Source organism: Megalops cyprinoides, chromosome 2 (assembly GCF_013368585.1).
Source record: "Megalops cyprinoides isolate fMegCyp1 chromosome 2, fMegCyp1.pri, whole genome shotgun sequence".
Taxonomy (NCBI): domain Eukaryota; kingdom Metazoa; phylum Chordata; class Actinopteri; order Elopiformes; family Megalopidae; genus Megalops; species Megalops cyprinoides.
The window spans coordinates 68,732,237-68,750,721 of record NC_050584.1 but is presented as its reverse complement, the minus strand read 5'-3'; the positions used below and the strand labels follow the sequence as shown (position 1 = coordinate 68,750,721).

Here is an 18,485-nt window from a genome sequence, read left to right as displayed (position 1 = left end):
CCAGTGACAGTCTGTAGAGGAGATCACTTTTTGGACCTTTTGTGCGTGTGGGAGTGAAAGAGTGTGTGTGTGTGTGTGTGAGTGTGTGTGTGTGCGTGTGTGAGAGTGTGAGAGACTTAATTAAATTAGTGTGTGTGTGAGTGTGAGAGACTTAATTAGATTAGTGTGTGTGAGTGAGTGTGAGAGAGATTTAGTGGTATTTGTGTGAGTTGTGTTACGGGATATTTTTATATCTTCAAAAGCTGGCACAGCTATGCTAGGTGTGACAAACTTTACTTTTTTCCCTCAGAATTTTATTTACTTGTCGGAGTTATTAATGGCTTATGCCACTCATTCCCCTGTGTGTGTGTGTGTGTGTGTGTGTGTGTGTGTGTATGTTTTCTGTCTGCTGGGACAGGGAGGTGGTTTCCGTGGGGAAGTGCTGGATGTGAAGGCAGTCTGGGAATGGCGTGTCAGGACAGTCACCCCTAAATGGGGTGTACTTCCTGCTGGGGGTGGGGCAGGAAAGCACTGAGGTATTCTGGGAGGCTGTGTCAGCGTTTCGGCCAGAGCTCTCTGTGGGACATCGTGCTGCACCTGTACCACCTCCGGGAGGGACACCAAACAGCACATACCACAGAACACAAATAAACTGTCTTTAGGAATTATGAATATTCCACAGCTATGGGCTGCTCACGTGTCTGTGGGCTCTGAGCTGATTCCACACTCCAGCAGGACCAGAGGGGAGGGCGGTCACTGAGGACGTGTGTCTGTATGTGTGTGTGTGTGTGTGTGTGTGCGTGTGTGTGTATGCGTGTGTGTGTGTGAGTGTGTGTGTGCGTATGTGTGTGTGAGTGTGTATGTGTGTGTGTGAATGAGTGTGTGTGTGTGTGTGTCTGTGTGTGAGTGTGTGTGTATGCGTGTGTGCATGTGTGTGTGTGCCAGCAGTGGGGTTGTGTGTAGGTTTTAAACAGATGCTGTTGATATAGGCACCTAAAAAATTCACAGAAAAAAAGAGTTATTCTGGCATCGTCCACATGCTTTATGTACATGTATATATATGTGCGTGCGAGTATAGAGAGCTGTAAGATATGCACCCAGCTCTGAATGAAAGAAACCCTGCAGGTTATACACAATGGCAAACATAGGAGGCGCTGTGATAAGCCTGATATCAGAGACTGAGGAAGGCTGTGACCTCATCCTCATCCTCAGCCTCAGCCCCGCCCCCTGTCTGTGACCTCAGCCTCAGCCCCGCCCCCTGTCTGTGACCTCAGCCTCAGCCCCGCCCCCCGTCTGTGACCTCAGCCTCAGCCCCGCCCCCCGTCTGTGACCTCAGCAGGCAGGCAGGATGCAAAGCAGAGCTGGATCAGAGCAAATCTGAGGTGACAGCTCCAAACTGTCCTCCCAGCCTACGGCCCCCAAAACCCCGGCAAACACCCACAGCACAGACCACCTGCAGGCCTCACAAACACCAGCAAACACCCACAGCACAGACCACCTGCAGGCCCAACAAACCCCGGCAAACACTCACAGCACAGACCACCTGCAGGCCCAGCGTCCCCAGCAAACACCCACAGCACAGACCACCTGCAGGCCCAACAAACCCCGGCAAACACCCACAGCACAGACCACCTGCAGGCCTCACAAACCCCAGCAAACACTCACAGCACAGACCACCTGCAGACCCCACAAACCCCAGCAAACACCCACAGCACAGACCACCTACAGGCCTCACAAACACCAGCAAACACCCACAGCACAGACCACCTGCAGACCCCACAAACCCCAGCAAACACTCACAGCACAGACCACCTGCAGGCCTCACAAACCCCAGCAAACACCCACAGCACAGACCACCTGCAGACCCCGCGACTCCCGGGAAACACCCACAGCACAGACCACCTGCAGACCCCGCGACTCCCGGGAAACACCCACAGCACAGACCACCTGCAGACCCCGCAACCCCGGCAAACACCCACAGCACAGACCACCTACAGGCCTCACAAACACCAGCAAACACCCACAGCACAGACCACCTGCAGGCCCAACAAACCCCGGCAAACACCCACAGCACAGACCACCTGCAGACCCCGCGACTCCTGGGAAACACCCAGAGCACAGACCACCTGCAGGCCCAACAAACCCCGGCAAACACCCACAGCACAGACGACCTGCAGACCCCGCGACTCCTGGGAAACACCCAGAGCACAGACCACCTGCAGGCCCAACAAACCCCGGCAAACACCCACCGCGCAGACTCAAAATGGCGAGGACCAGCACCACTCATTACAAATGTCCAAACTTCCTGTTTTTATCTGCGTTTAAGATCATTTCTACCTGTGTGTCTGCATGTGTGTGCGTGCGTATGTGTTTGTGTGTGTGTGTGTATGCGTGTGTCTGTGTGTGTGCGTGTGCGTGTGTGTATGCGTGTGTGTGTGAGTGTGTGTGTGTGTGTATATGTGTGTGTGTGTGCGTGTGTGTCTGTGTGTGCATGTGTGTGCGCGGGTTAAATCTGCAGAAGCTGGGACTGAGGTTCACATTAGAAACTCTTCTCTTCCAGTTTGTATTTCATGCACGTTTCTTTCATTTCTCATTTTTTTCAATTTATAAATACAACAGGCTTACTTCTGCAGTGCTCTCTATCACACTGAGGAGAGTTTAAATGATTCAGTTTCTCTGACCGTTTAATTCATTCATAATAATGACTTTTTTTTTAATTCTTGGGTACACCACACAGAGAACCAGAGAGCAGCAGTCAGGCGACTGAACCCTGATGCACAGGAAAAAAAGGCAAACCAAAGACTTTTTCATTTTTCATCTTTATTAGTATATGAAGCAAGCGGGGATTAAGACATCTAAGAAACTACAGATGAGAAGATTGGAGCCGCTTTTCATTCACTGACGTCCTGGGTCCGCAGTCTGCCCCCCACTGAGCCGTGGGAATCGGGCCGGGCCCCCCCGCCCCTCGCCACTCCGGGGGCCGGGCCACCTCCCCACCGGGTCACTCCTCGGCGGACATCTTGAGCAGGCACTCCTTTCCGATCTCGAACAGACGCCAGCCCTCCTCGAGCGACAGGTCGGCGGCGCCACGGCGCTTGTAGAACTCGATGGACGGCGTGTTCCACTCGGCTACGATGAAGTGCATACTGCTGCAGCGAGACTTCACCGCCGTCTGGGGGGGGAGGGGGGGAAATCAGACACTCAGGGTTTTCATTGGGTTCAGTTTCAGCCGTGCCCACGTTAATGCTTAAACATTAACACATTAACACACACAGTCAGTGTCACAGTGTCACAGACAGAAGGGGTCAGGTTTGTTAGGGGAGAATGATGCTCAGATTTTTTTTCAGGCCACGTGCTCTAGAGAAACACAAAAAAACCAAACCAAAACAAAACCACATGACTGACCTCACTGAGTGACCTCAGGATCTCTGACCCAATTCCATAACCTGAAAAAAAGAACACATTTACAGACAGTCCCTCATTACCCTGTTAGGATTTTATTCCTGGACAGTGGAGGCCAGAGAGTTCAGGCTGACCTCAGGGGAGTGACACAGGCTTGTGCGGGGGGGGGGGGGCAAATGCTAAAATCCTGCACCCCATCCCACCGGCATGTCTCGGAGGAAAAGCACTACCTCTGTACTCCTTCATCACGTAGAAGTCCTCCAGGTAGAGCAGCTTCCCGATCCAGGGGTCATAGGTGAAGTAATACATGGCAAACCCCACCACCGTGTACCCTACAGGACAGACACCGTCACCTCATTATGACATCATCGCCTGGCCATTAACGATGCGACCGCTGCATGCTCACCTCATTATGACATCATCACCTGGCCACGGGTGACATTAACACTGAGGTCACCACTGCATCAACACCAGCTGAGCTGTCAGCCATCTTGTTGTCACACCTGTGCACGCATGCAGGTGTGTTCTTACTCAGGTTTCAAACCCAAGACCCCACAGAACTTCCAGACACTTGTCAGACCTGCCTCATCTCCAGTCTTGGTCAGTGTATGTGTATGCCTCCATTTCTTCTGTGAATGTTAAACCCCTCTGTTGAACTTGTAAACATGACTGTCCTCATCAACGGCATCATCCAGTGAGTGCAGTATGGTGGCTGTGGTCCACACCTTGTGTTATGAGCATGTGTTATCATGTGATCATGCATGTATCTCCCTGACCACACATGCACATGCAGAGAGCTCCACAAACATCTGCAAACTGACTGAACGTGACATTAGCCACGTTCGTACCACGTGTTTACATTTTGGGGGATAAAAATGGTTCCACAGTTTAACCCATAACTGAGTGTGTTTACCCTCGGAACACTGGCGTTCCCGCGGCACCTCGGCGATGACGCAGTGGTAGAACGGGTGGTCCCCGAAGCCGTCCTCCAGCAGCTCTGTTAAAACAACAGTGGAGTGAATTCAGGAAAACTGAAAGCAACGGCCATCAAGGACTTCGACCCACCATCTCATTCCAGTACGCACCTTTCTCGGTCAAAACGACCTGATCCTCCATGTCTTCGAATTTAGCAAGTTCCTGGAAAACGAAAATTAAATGAAGAACAAGATCAAACATTAAAATTTTTATTGAAATGAATTGCTTGTTTTTGACCAATCTGGAATTCAAAAGTTCTTCAATAAGCAAAACTTAATCTAGCTTTTCTTTGTGTGTTTTCTTTATTATCAAGAACATGTAGTGGCATGATGATTACTGAGAGGTTCAAAGTATACTGACAAGACCAGAGCGGCACGGCTGCGCCATCGCGGTCCGCTGAGAGGAAAATAGCCCACCTTTATGAGTCGCAGTATGTCAGGCACGTCCTTGGGCTCGGCTTTCCGCAATATAAAATTGGCCATTTTCTTCTTTTACTTTTCTTCCCTTTTCTTACGAGTCCTCTGTACGTGAAAAGAAGCAAAAGCTGTTTCTTCATTCGCTTCCCAGGAGTTTAACCCTCCGCAGTCAGTCTGGGATCCTGACCGATTTGTGCAGAGATCACATGCAGCCTTCAGTCGCTCCACACGCCGGAATGCGCTCGCAGCTCCGTCTCCTGTTTTTCAACTCCGGTCCGACCGCATCGGTATAACCTCGCGAGAATCGACGATATTTCAAGACCCGGCGTTACGTTAAGATATTACATAACATTATTGTCACTTAGCTGTCACTCTTATGCAGAGTGACAATTTTGCACGTTATCCATTTATACGGCTGGATATTTAATGAGGTAATTCTGAGTTAAGCACCTTGGTACAACTGCAGTACCCCAGTGTGGAATCGAACCAACAACCTTGTGCTTACGAGGCTGTATAAATGGATATCATGGAAAACTGTATCCTATGTAAATTGCTCTGGATAAGAGTGTCTGCTAAATGACAAAATAAATGACAAAATGTTATGTAATATAATATAATATAATATAATATAATATACGCAATGAAACAGCAACAGTCCTGTACAGAAAGCTGCCGTGGTGTAAGGAAAAACAAGGCGCAATTCCGATCTTCGCAGAAAAGACTTCTTTATTTACAGGCACGGCAGCTGTCAGAAATACGTGAAAATGCACTCTGGGTTCAGCAGAGTCGATCTGACCCTCAGGGTCCACTGAAGACATTAATTAGTAATTAGATTGTCTTCCCTAGCAAGAACACTTCTCAATCACCCATCGATGGTTCCTTTAGAAGTGTCAATTGTCGCAGCAGCTAGCTGGCGCCAAAGTGATAGTTGAAGTCTGTGAGCAGGACTGTGGTTACAATAAGGCCATCGAGACAAATGAATACAGGTATTAGCATACCTTAAGTGAAAGGATCTGTGCTATCTTATGCTGCACTGAGCAAGCTGGTTTAGGGATCTAGACCAAAATCTTACAGTGGCCACACAGCCAAACCCGGGCGTGACTGTCTGGCCCCGATGTGTGAAAAGCGTGATGCTGAAGCAGTTTACTCCCCTTACAGGAAACACTGACACAGGAATCAAATGCAAATGGCGCTAAAACAGCGCGACAGAATCGATGATATACTGAAGCTCTTTAAAAACTCAACTTGTAAGAATCAGTTTTTGCTCCCTTACAACATGTAATATTGTATGCGTTGAAGTGCAATCCGTTAAAATTTGAATTGCTTTCTCTTATCTGGCAGCCCCAAAACAGGCAAACGTCTCTGAGAAGAAAAACACTGCAGATGGCAGGTGGCAGGCAGGTGGCCGCACGCAGGAGTACATGGCGATAATGAGAAAATCACTGATCTGATCGGCAGAGTCACTAGTTGCCTTCCATTTCTTTCTTTGGACATATCTTCTCTGACTGTACCTGGGTTCACTTAGTGAGGATCTGCCCTAATTCAGTAGTTGGTGTCTGATGTGATGTAATGTAATGTAAATGTCAAAGAGTTCAGTGAAGTTGACCTGCTTATAAAGATTTATGCTGCATTTCTAGCCTTTTTCAATATGTCAATGTCCTCTGTGCTTCTGAAAGAGTCATTATCTCTAACGCTGAATAATCTGATAGCAGCTGCAGATATTTTGATGAGATCACTCACTCTGGTGACGCCTGCAATGATGTTGTTCTGGTTCTCCAAACTTATAATAGCAAAAAGAGAGAACATCAATCACTCTGGCGATGTTATTCAGAGTAACTGCCGCGAGCTCTGTCTGCATTGCAGCTGCGTCTGTGTCTGTGTGTGTGTCTGCATCGCAGCTGTGTGTGTGTCTGCATTGCAGCTGCGTCTGTGTCTGTGTGTCTGCATCGCAGCTGTGTCTGTGTGTCTGTATTGCAGCTGTGACTGTGTGTGTGTCTGCATTGCAGCTGTGACTGTGTGTGTGTGTGTGTGTGTCTGTATTGCAGCTGTGTCTGTGTGTGTGTCTGCATTGCAGCTGTGTGTGTGTGTGTCTGCATTGCAGCTGTGACTGTGTGTGTGTCTGCATTGCAGCTGTGACTGTGTGTGTGTGTGTGTGTGTCTGTATTGCAGCTGTGTCTGTGTGTGTGTCTGCATTGCAGCTGTGTGTGTGTGTGTCTGCATTGCAGCTGTGTCGGTGTGTGTGTCTGCATTGCAGCTGTGTGTGTGTCTGCATCGCAGCTGTGTGTGTGTGTGTCTGCATTGCAGCTGTGTCGGTGTGTGTGTGTATCTGCTTTGCAGCTGTGACTGTCTGTGTGTCTGCATTGCAGCTGTGTCTGTGTATCTGCTTTGCAGCTGTGACTGTCTGTGTGTCTGCATCGCAGCTGTGTGTGTGTCTGCATTGCAGCTGTGTCTCTGTCTATGTGTCTGTGTGTCTGTATTGCAGCTGTGTCTGCATTGCAGCTGTCTGTGTGTCTGCATCGCAGCTGTGTCGGTGTGTGTGTGTATCTGCATTGCAGCTGTGTCTCTGTCTGTGTGTGTCTGCATTGCAGCTGTGTGTGTGTTTGTATTGCAGCTGTGTGTGTGTGTGTCTGTATTGCAGCTGTGACTGTGTGTGTGTCTGCATTGCAGCTGTGTCGGTGTGTGTGTGTATCTGCATTGCAGCTGTGTCTCTGTCTGTGTGTCTGCATTGCAGCTGTGTCTCTGTCTGTGTGTCTGCATTGCAGCTGTGTCTGTGTGTGTGTGTCTGTATTGCAGCTGTGTCTGTGTGTCTGCATCGCAGCTGTGTGTGTGTCTGCATCGCAGCTGTGCATGTGTGTGTCTGCATCGCAGCTGTGTGTGTGTCTGCATCGCAGCTGTGCATGTGTGTGTCTGCATTGCAGCTGTGTCTGTGTGTGTTTGCTCACCCAAAGTCAGCAGCTCATGCTGTGGTTTGCTGGTTACATCTGTTGCTAAGGTGAAAGGTCAGGTCATGTGACGTCTGTAGTTTCAGTTCAGTCATAACAAGCCCCAGAGGTCGTGACCCCACTGTCTCCATTCTGCAGTGGGGTTTCAGAGGGGGCGGAGAGAGCACAGCAGAGAGCAGGATGGGCTGAGGCAGGAGGACCAGCACACAGTGTGATCCATCTAGATAATGTAAAGATCTGCCCAGAAGCAAGCCCACAGGGAAGGGCAAACCTGCCCTGCGTCTCCAGTGATCAGACGTGCCGGCGTTTGCAGGACGTCAGCGCCAAACGCTCTCCCACAGGCAGCAGCACGGGGGCTCCCGGGACGTCCTGCTGTCGTCAGGAGGGCGAGGTAATCGTATCCCTGTTCCTGCCAGTTAAATTCCCTCTCATCTCCCTAACTGCCAAAACGTCTGAAATTCAGCACAAAAACAGCTGTTCCCCACGTCCTCACCACCGCAGCACACACACACACACACACAACTCTCACACACACACACGGAAGCATGAATCCTTTTTTACTCAGATCTGCTCATTTGGCAGGAACTTCCATCACTGTATGTGTGTTTGTGCATGTTCAGCTCTAAAACTCATGACTACACTGCACTGTTGGAACAATTAAGAAACTCATTGTCCTCCTTTCAAATGAACTCAACTATACAACCCCCCCCTCCCACCCACCCCCCTCAAAGGGAAACATGAACCTGCTGACAGAGAGGAAGAAAGGGTCCATTTATAGCTCCCCAATGATGTCACCCCCCCCAAACACCCCAGGCCCAGAGCTGATTAATGTGGCATGAAATCAGGGCACCTCACAGAGCCCTGCACCCCCCACCCCTCCCCGCCAGCCCTGCACTCAGGTGCCAGGGTCAAGGGTCACTCCCCCGTCTGACAGCCCCAGACACTCAGGAAATGGAGAGCACACACACAGATCCATCTGTACGTTTTTACTCAAAGCAGATGAGCTGCAGACAGGGCAGGCTGCACAGGAAGGAGAGCAGAGACTGCACCTCCTCACACGTACATCGAACCACATCTCAGCTACAATCAGAGGGGTTTCCTTTCAGAGATTACAGAACGAGGAAAGAAAAGCACACGTACATCGAACCACATCTCAGCTACAATCAGAGGGGTTTCCTTTCAGAGATTACAGAACGAGGAAAGAAAAGCACACGTACATCGAACCACATCTCAGCTACAATCAGAGGGGTTTCCTTTCAGAGATTACAGAACGAGGAAAGAAAAGCAAGCATCTAAAAACACCAAGTGTGCCTCAGTTAAAAACCGCGCATAAAATGCAAGCTAAATACGAGCAGGTCAGAGAAACCCCACTGAGCCGTGGGAATCGGGCCGGGCCCCCTCCCCACCGGGTCACTCCTCGGCGGACATCTTGAGCAGGTACTCCTTGTCGATCCTGAAGAGCCGCCAGCCCTCCTCGAGCGACAGGTCGGCGGCGCCGCGGCGCTTGTAGAACTCGATGGACGGCGTGTTCCACTCGGCTACGATGAAGTGCATACTGCTGCAGCGAGACTTCACCGCCGTCTGGGGGGGAGGGGGGGGATCAGACACTTACAGTGTTGCCAGTCGCAGATGGAAGTGCTTGACTTTGTTAAAGGAGACTGATGATGTGATATTTTGTGCCTTGTATTTTGGGAAGCGAAGGGGGTCTGTCACCCCTTCACCCGTCAATCTGTTTTTTAAATCTGACATCTTTACACTTTAACAATCACTATGCATTTACACAACATGTGTAATCAAAAAAACAGTGGTCTACAGTTGTATTTTTGCATGTTGTGTCTGAGAGAGAGAGCGAGAGAGTGAGAGAGAGAAGGAGAGAGAGACAGAGAGCAAGAGAGAGGAGAGAGAGAGAGTGTGTAAGAGGGAGGGAGAGAGAGGGTGTGTGCTGGCACAGGGTCTTCATCAGATCTCCATACTCACATGACTGAGGTTCTTTAACATTTCAGACCCGATTCCAAAACCTGGAGAGGAGAGGAAAGCGAAACAGGTTACATACATTTAATAACCTGCTGTTATTAGTTACAGTAATTTTAAAAAAATCCAGGGAAGAGAGCTTCACGTACCCCTGTACTCCTTCATCACGTAGAAGTCCTCCAAGTAGAGCAGCTTCCCGATCCAGGGGTCATAGGTGAAGTAGTACATGGCAAATCCTACCACAGAATGGCCTGGAAAACACAACAGAAACAGGTGGGTCACAGGACACGCCTGACACCTGCCCAAGGCTGTGGAGAGTGTCACAGAATGAATCCTCAGCAGCACCAAGGACATGGTCTACTGAACATTTGAAGGGGTTCAGTTAGCAAGAACCCATGCTTGTCAAAAATGATCAAATGAAGTGTGTGGCCCATGCAGATCAGGCCAAAAATAAAAACACCTTCTCTAAATGGAAGCTTGCGGTGTTTTAGCGATAAGAACCAAAGTTGAAATGTCAACAACCCAAGACGGCCATTTGCTGATGTGAAACCTGGTAATGAGTCATGTCTCATTTAAAAAAAAAAACGGGTCAGTGGCAGTGGGAGGAGACTTCTGTGCAGAGTTCTGTACAATTATTTCTGAGTTCTGATGAGTGTGAAACAGTGAAACACCCATCTCTCACCCCACACGCTGTCACTGGAAACTGTGACGCGGTGCAGTTCTCTCACCATTCGCACACAGGAAGTGCAAAGCACAGCCCGCTGTTAATCTTCCCCTTCGCAGAAAAACCCTTTCGACGAGCCGAGGGGGGAGAGGGGGTGGCGGGGCACGGAGAACCAAGCTTCTTGTGATTCAGCTTTGGCCCTCTGGGTCATCAGCTCTGTCAGCATGACCTGCATTTCAGTGTTTTGGAAGTGTGGGTCACCTGCGTCTTCACTGGGGGTTTACGAGTGAATAAGAGTGTGTAATAAGATCAGCAGTGCTCGTGCCCTCACACAGGGCGTGACATTACTTCCTGTAACAAGGCTGCCTTTCGCAGGGGAGTGAAAACAGAGGCTTTCGCAGGGCGTAAACACCCTTCCGGCCTGCGCACCTCGCAGACTCTCCTGTTTTGTTGTTGTTGACTGCACAGACTCACTGACCTCAATGGGTTGATTTTAACAAGTTCAGCAAATAATGTGAAATCCCGGGGATTTAAAGATCAGACGATGTGCACGGCAGCATCTCTCCAGCGCAAAAACACCACAACAAGCCCATACGGCACTGTGCACCCCCAGGCCTCCTCCTGGGTTCAAACGCGTTTGCTCGGTCAAAGTGTGAGGACTCTGGCCGCCATACGCACCCTCGACCGTCCGCTGCTCCTTCGGCACTTCCGCGATGACGCAGTGGTAGAACGGGTGTTCTCCGAAGCCATCCTCCAGCAGCTCTGCCAACGAAGCGGACACCGGGAGTTAGGGAACCGGCGCAATCCGGGGCGCAGCCCGTCACGGCCATACCAACCCAAAACTCACCTTTCTCAGTCAATATAACTTGATCTTCCATGTCTTCATATTTTGCAAGTTCCTAAAAAAACAATCGTATAAAATATAAAGTCATACTCTGGATAGTCTGCAGGATGACTGCGCGAAAACAGCTACGTTTCAGTGCAATAGAAACATAATAACCCAACTGCATAACTCGGGGAAACAGCTATACCCCACGATCAATGCCCCAGAGCGAAAGAAAACGGGCCGCCTGCCAACGCAAACAAAGACTGCGAGCAGGGCCGCACGGTCCCCGCAGACACTTCGGATATCCGTAGGAACTTTACTTTACACACTCCAAAGACGTCTGCAAAAAGATGACAGTCACCAACTCAAACGCTTAACTGATCAATAAAATATTTGGCAGGAAATACAGCTAAGTAGCGTGCTACGGAAAAAAAAGTTTCCGTCACGCAAATTTAGGGAAGATAGCCAACCACCAAGCTTCCAAATATAGTATGATTTACGACAAGCAGTATTCACCCCATGTTTTTGACCAATCTATGGGTGCAACCTGCTAAACTGCAAACTAACCAAGCAACCAAAACAATCTGACCAATCTACCTTTATGAGTCGCAGTATGTCAGGCACGTCCTTGGGCTCGGCTTTCCGCAATATAAAATTGGCCATTTTCTTCTTTTACTTTTCTTCCCTTTTCTTACGAGTCCTCTGTACGTGAAGTGAAGCAAAAGCTGTTTCTTCATTCGCTTCCCAGGAGTTTAACCCTCCGCAGTCAGTCTGGGATCCTGACCGATTTGTGCAGAGATCACATGCAGGGTAGCGGCCGGTGCAGTCAGCTGAAATGCGCTTCTTTTGTTTCCATCTCGCTTTATATAAACTCGTGGGGGGTTGGGCGGCTCGTTAGAAATTCATCTGCGCTTGTCCAATCACAGCAAAGACGTGCGGTAACGTCATTACGTCCTGTTGTTTACTTGGGTCACGAGGCCTTTGGCCGCATTATAAAGATCGGAGGATTTTACACTTCGTTAAACGAACGTAAAATTTACGCTCGGAAGTTGTGCCGGTTGCTTATAATAATGCGTATTAAGAAAACTGCGCTCAGTGCAACTTTCAGCAAAACCTGAAGATAAACCATGACCGTTTCACGGTCGTATTTCCTGTGTTGCTGAGTACGTCATGTCATTATGAGTAAAAACTTCCATATAATATAAATATGATTTGAGGGCTATGGATACTTACATAAGACAGTCCAAAGTGCGCTGTAGATCACAGCCGCTTGCGCAATGTGTTACTTCTATCCACCAACTGTTGTTATTTTCTGCAGTTCAAAAACATTTTGCAAATTTACACATCTCGAGGAATCCTTTGGTTTTAAGAGTTCTGACTTTTGCCGTTTGAATGTATGTGAGGGTCCTGGAATGTGCCGAGAAGCCTTTAAATAGGATGCTGAAATTTTGGAGAAGCGTCTAAAATTTATTCATATTTTATACAAGCAAATCCCTCCATCATTTGAGTTAACAATATGGATCAAAACGGTTCTGTTAAAAGCACAATAGTCTATTATTGTCTATTTAACTTGAATGGTTATACGTCTGTTCTCTTGTGCTGGAAGTCGCTCTGGATAAGAGCATCTGCTAAATGAATGTAATGTTATGTAATTGTAATGTCCTATGGCATTTTTTGTAAAACGCCTTTTACCAAAAAAATAGAAAATTTGACTTTTTATTTTCTCTTGGGCTACTTTGAAATTTATGTAACTGTAATTTGAAACATTTGCGGCGAAATGCTCATAAATCTTCTTGAAGTAGACTAACTTGTTTGGGTGTGATTCTAGTCAGTGAATGTGTAGAATGAGTCGATGATCAATAATCTAGATCCAGGTCTATCATTCATGAATATTCATGATATTGAGGGTAAAGGAGTCGATGGAATCTGTTCTATACTCTATTTAATTGGGTCTCATTGGAACCCTGTAGAGAAGTGTGTGTTTTCCGGGTTTTATAGTTTCCGGTTTATTATAGTGAGTTACATTAATACTATAAGTAATCTGCCTCATATATGTTAAAACTTCCACCGTCTCCTAAAGCGCCGATGCAAACGGAACAGCGTGCCGGTGGGGGGAGATCCTTTTTCTTCTATTATTATGGGATGTAAACATATGATAACCTCGTGTTCTGTGGTGGCCATCTTAGATTTTGTTGTTTTAAACTTTAGTTTAAAATGTACCTTTTACATTATAAATACAGCTTGATAAAATACAGATTCAGAACGACATAGATTTGCCTTATTTTACTCCCCATAGCGTGCAGGATTACTTCCGGCAGTGTCAAGTGCAACATTTGCATTTACATTTACATTTATTTATTTAGCAGACGCTTTTATCCAAAGCGACTTACAAAAGTGCATACAGTAGGTACAGCGACAGTACGGGGACAGGATGTGTACAGTTCCACAATGAGACAGTTCTCAGCTGAGAGCAAGGTCTGTTTGAGGACGCAGTACTATCAGATTTTTACAATTACATTTGGTCCTGAAATCCTTTGATCGTTTTGTTTTTGGCGTCCTGGTGGATAAAGGCCTTTCCTGGGAAGGATGGTCACGTGACAATTGACCCAAAAATCAATCTGACCACCTGCCCAATCCAGACTGTCATCCTTTATTTGATCACAATAATGTGCTAAAACAATGCAGTCCATGCAAACCCCGATATGACAAAGAATTAAAACATAAGACACGAGGAGACACTGGTTTTTCATTACATTTTATGGTTCTGACCAGCACGATAGAAAGTGTGCATTTCAATGGCGGTCAGCGTTTAACGCTCCCAAAAGCCTTTAATGAAGAAAAAGTGCATTAAGACACCGCATGTCTGCGCAGAGGTCTTCCACAGACATGCAGTTTTATGCAGGGTGAGTGACGGGTGACGTCATACAGCTCAACTCTACCATCTGTTATGTTGCTACCCTACATGAGATATATGAAAAATAGAAAGCACTATATATATAAAATAAATGATGAACACCCATATATGTAAAACATACGCACCACATTGCCTTGCAGAACACTTTACTATATATTTAAAACACCTTTAAATTTGGTCATCTCAATTTACCTTGAATGTCAAAGCCTGCTTAATAAGCCTAAATCAAAACAACAAAGTCTCTTTAACTGAAACGGATACACTTCTGTTCTCTTGTGACGGCAGTGACTCTGGATAAGAGCATCTGCTAAATGAATGTGATATTATGTAACTGTCATGTCCTATGGAATTTTTTATGTAAAACGTTTTTTCGGAAAAAAAAACCCCAGAAAATTTGACTTTTCATTTTCTCTTCAGCTACTTTGAAATGTACCTAACTGTAGGCTATTTTGAAACATTTGCAGCGAAATGCTCATAAATCTTCTTTAAGTAGACTAACTTGTTTGGGTATGATTCCAGTCAGTGAATGTGTAGAATGAGCCGATGATCAGCAATCTAGATCCATCTATTCGTGAATATTAAGGGGCATGGAATCTATGAAATGTCTAATCTAATATATTCATCTCAATTGAGTCATACTGTAGAGCCTGTAGAGAAGTGTGTGTGCGTCCGGTTTTAAATAAATTATAATGTTACATTGATACAATAAGTAATCTGCCTCGTTTATATTAAAACTTCCAGCGTCTCCTAAAGCGCTGATATAAACGGAACAGGGTAGATCAGGGACTCGACCGCGTCTTTTTATCTTTCGGATTACTGTAACCTTGTACTGACTGTGAATCATGCTGTGAAAAGCGAAGTTTCTCATCAATACTGTAATAAAATCCTTCATGTAATTAATGAAATCGTCAGCATTCGCGTCAGGACTGAGTATAGAACATTGGTGGTATTTTTTTATTCTGCAGTTTAAAGTAAAACACTTAAAAAATAATAAAAATAATTAAAAAATAATAAAAAACCTTTTTCTTCTATTAATATAGGATGTAAACATATGATCACCCCCTGTTCTGTGGTGGCCATTTTAGATGTTGCTGTTTTAAATTTTAGTTACATCTATTATAAATATTGTAAAATAAATGATGAACACCCGTATATGTAAAACATATGCACCACATTGCCTTGTAGAACACTCTACTATATATTTAAAACATATTTAAATTTGGTCATCTCAATTTACCTCAAATCTCAAAGTCTGCTTAATAAGCCTAAATCAATAGCTGCTGCCATATACAGAACAGATGCCCAAGAAATGTGCAAAAAAGTAGGATTACATAAAAATTATTTAAAATGCCTACATGTAATCCAAAGGTGTCGAACTGGTGAATTTTTATGCATAAATGAGTCAATATTTCAACGTCACAGTGAAACTGAAATAGGGGTCAATAAAGAACTGTTTTATCATAAAATGATGCTGTATGTGTGTGTGTGAAGTATGTATATGTGTGTGTGTGTGTGTGTTTGTGAGTGTGTGCATGTGTGTATGTGTGTGTATGTATTTGTGTGCTTACATGTTTGTGTGTGTGTGTGAGTTAGAGAGAAAGAGTAACCCTATTAAGCAATGTTCCTGAGTTTTCCTTGTGCAGTAAATAGCTGTGTGTCTGCAGTGCAGCCAGGTCAGTGGAAATTACCAGCACTCTTCCCTCCTTCCTAAGCTGCGACTTTGACCCCACTCACCTCCCCGTCTCTGCCCCACCTCCTCACACTCGCTTATGTTTGCAAAGGGAGAGTTACTGCTGTCTGTCTGCTCCAGAGAGAGCCTGCTACACACACATACACAAACACACACACACACATACACACACACACACACTCACATACACACATACACACTCACACACACACACACACACACACACACTCACACACACACACACACACACACACACGCACACACACATACACACTCACACACACACACACACACTCACATACACACATACACACTCACACACACACGCACACACACACACGCACACACACATACACACACACACACACACGCACACACACATACTCGCACACACACATACTCACACACACACACACACGCACACACACACATGCACACACACACACACGCACACACACACATGCACACACACATACACACTCACACACACACGCACACACATACACACTCACACACACACATACGCACACACACTCACACACACACACGCACACACACTCACACACACTCACACACTCACACACACACATACACACACACACACACAATAACACACACACACACACCCACACACACGCACACACACACATGAACACACACACACACACTCACACACAGATGCACAAGCATGCATGCACACACATACAGGTACACACATCTTCACACACACCCAAAGAATCAGCATGTTTTAACTCTTTATGATGAAACATTCATGAGCATGTGTTAAAATTTAGAGCAGAAGCTTTGGTAAGTAGTCAAAGTCTGAAAAGTGCCTTTCGAGGAAAATGAGGGCTGTTGGCTGTTATCCCATCAGGGCACCCTGATGAAGGTGTGCAGACATCATCATCAGCAGTATGCCTCACTGCTTTCCCACAGTTACGCCAAATAAACAACGGCCTTTGTAACGGAGAGCACTGAGACACTTCCCCGAATTTGATTTGCTTCTATAAACAACAATTTTCAGAAGGTAATACCAGGCAATAACAACAGAAGCTGCTGCACCATTTCAGTGTCATAATCGCGCTGCCAACTTAATGTGGAGCTGATTCTGGATTTCATTACCCAAAACCCTTACCCAAACAGCTCGATCGGAGAAATTTATTTCATTTATACAGTGGAACACCGGGCAAACACTGAGCTGAGTGGTGTGAGGGGTAACGTCTGTGCCAGCTTATATTACAACTCCTTTTCAAGAGCACCACTGAATTTTTGCTGGCTAAAAGGAGACACAGTGGCAGGTTATCACCTGATGAGAAAGGTGGTTGAGTTTTATGTATTTCGGATTAACAGGGAAGAGCGACCTCTTCTGGTCAATCTACACATGTTTGAGCAGCGCCTTGGTTTTTTCCCTCTGCTGCTGCAGGTTAAATCAGCAGCATTACTGCTGCTAATAGCATCTATGTGAAGCATAGCCAGAGTATGAAGTGCCAGGCATTGTAAATGACTGCCAGACGCCTCACTGTTACAGGTTCGACATGAAAGCTCCTGAAGTAGAATAAAAACCGCACTGTAGGTGAGTTACCTGTTTGGAAAACGCCAACGTAACATAGTAGTCAGTAGTAACATGTCTCTCTAAGCCCACACATAAACATTGCGTAAATGTTTTCCTCAAGAGGTTTTTGCAACTTTAAAATATACTTCAGGTTTTAAAACGTGTGATGCTGCTTAATTTACTTAAAAACATAAAAAGAGAAAAGGCCATTCTGCCCAGCTGCGCTCCTCATTCTACATGTAGTCTAGAGTGTCACTGTGCCAGGCCTGGTCTTTAAAGGGTCTCTGTTCAGCTGTGGTCTCTTGTTCAGGTGAAGTAGCTTCTGTGGTGCCGGCCATTTGTCAATTATAATTAAAAATGCGAAAACCTCAGTCAGGTCTCCCTGGGTGTCCTTTTTTTGGACTGAGAGATTAATGTATTACATTAATGTATCATTAATAAACCAACAACCCTCTTCACAGAATAATACTATCATCACACTAATGAGACTGAAAACAGATATAAGACCTGCTTGCTCACTCAAACATTAACGCCAGTCATTTAGGTTAAAATGTAAATTCTGGTCTAGGATCACCAAAAAGTAGCTATATGTGTAATTCCTGTTGATATCCATTCTCCGAGTAGCTTCAGTGCTGCTCATACTTCTGCCAAATCTTGACCCCCTCTCTACAGCAAAATAATCAGGACGACTTGGAAATGACACTTGCTTTTCAAAACGAAGTTAACAGTGGAAACGTGTTGTAGACTCTTATGATAGCCAAGTGTAAAAGCAGACACTAATACTAAATCCAGCCTGCCGTTACATCGAAGGGATTCACAGGAGAAAGCAGGCGGGGAAGTCCTGATGATTCTTTTCAAGAACGGGGATTGAATGAACAGCCAACTTCCATCTAACTGCTAAACAAGACACAGGTTTTTGCCAGTGATGTCAGGTGATCCATGTCATCTCATGTTGATTATATATGATAATAAAAAGCAGCAACTGGAACAAGTTTAAAGATATTTTATAGGGCCGAGCTATTCGTGACGGGACACCAAAGAGTCCTGAATCTGTCCGGAGAAGTCCTTTCACAAGATAAACTAGAACTGCGCGTCTCACGGTCAGCGATTGACACTCCAGCTCACTAGGAGGCGACAGCGCACTTCTATGGTAA

General features: G+C 46.2%; 2 protein-coding genes across 2 annotated transcripts; both read right to left on the bottom strand.

Moving 5' to 3' along the window:
* Positions 1-2,824: 2,824 nt before the first annotated feature.
* On the bottom strand, positions 2,825-5,032 carry LOC118772555 (diamine acetyltransferase 1-like). Its single transcript, XM_036520995.1, has 6 exons — positions 4,773-5,032; positions 4,467-4,518; positions 4,295-4,378; positions 3,612-3,713; positions 3,385-3,425; positions 2,825-3,151 (listed from the first exon to the last, which is right to left on the bottom strand). The coding sequence occupies exons 1-6, from the start codon at positions 4,836-4,838 to the stop codon at positions 2,981-2,983; spliced, it is 516 nt and encodes a 171-aa protein (XP_036376888.1). The 5' UTR covers positions 4,839-5,032; the 3' UTR covers positions 2,825-2,980.
* Positions 5,033-8,692: 3,660 nt separating this feature from the next.
* On the bottom strand, positions 8,693-11,988 carry sat1b (spermidine/spermine N1-acetyltransferase 1b). Its single transcript, XM_036520996.1, has 6 exons — positions 11,773-11,988; positions 11,197-11,248; positions 11,028-11,111; positions 9,835-9,936; positions 9,692-9,732; positions 8,693-9,295 (listed from the first exon to the last, which is right to left on the bottom strand). The coding sequence occupies exons 1-6, from the start codon at positions 11,836-11,838 to the stop codon at positions 9,125-9,127; spliced, it is 516 nt and encodes a 171-aa protein (XP_036376889.1). The 5' UTR covers positions 11,839-11,988; the 3' UTR covers positions 8,693-9,124.
* Positions 11,989-18,485: the final 6,497 nt, after the last annotated feature.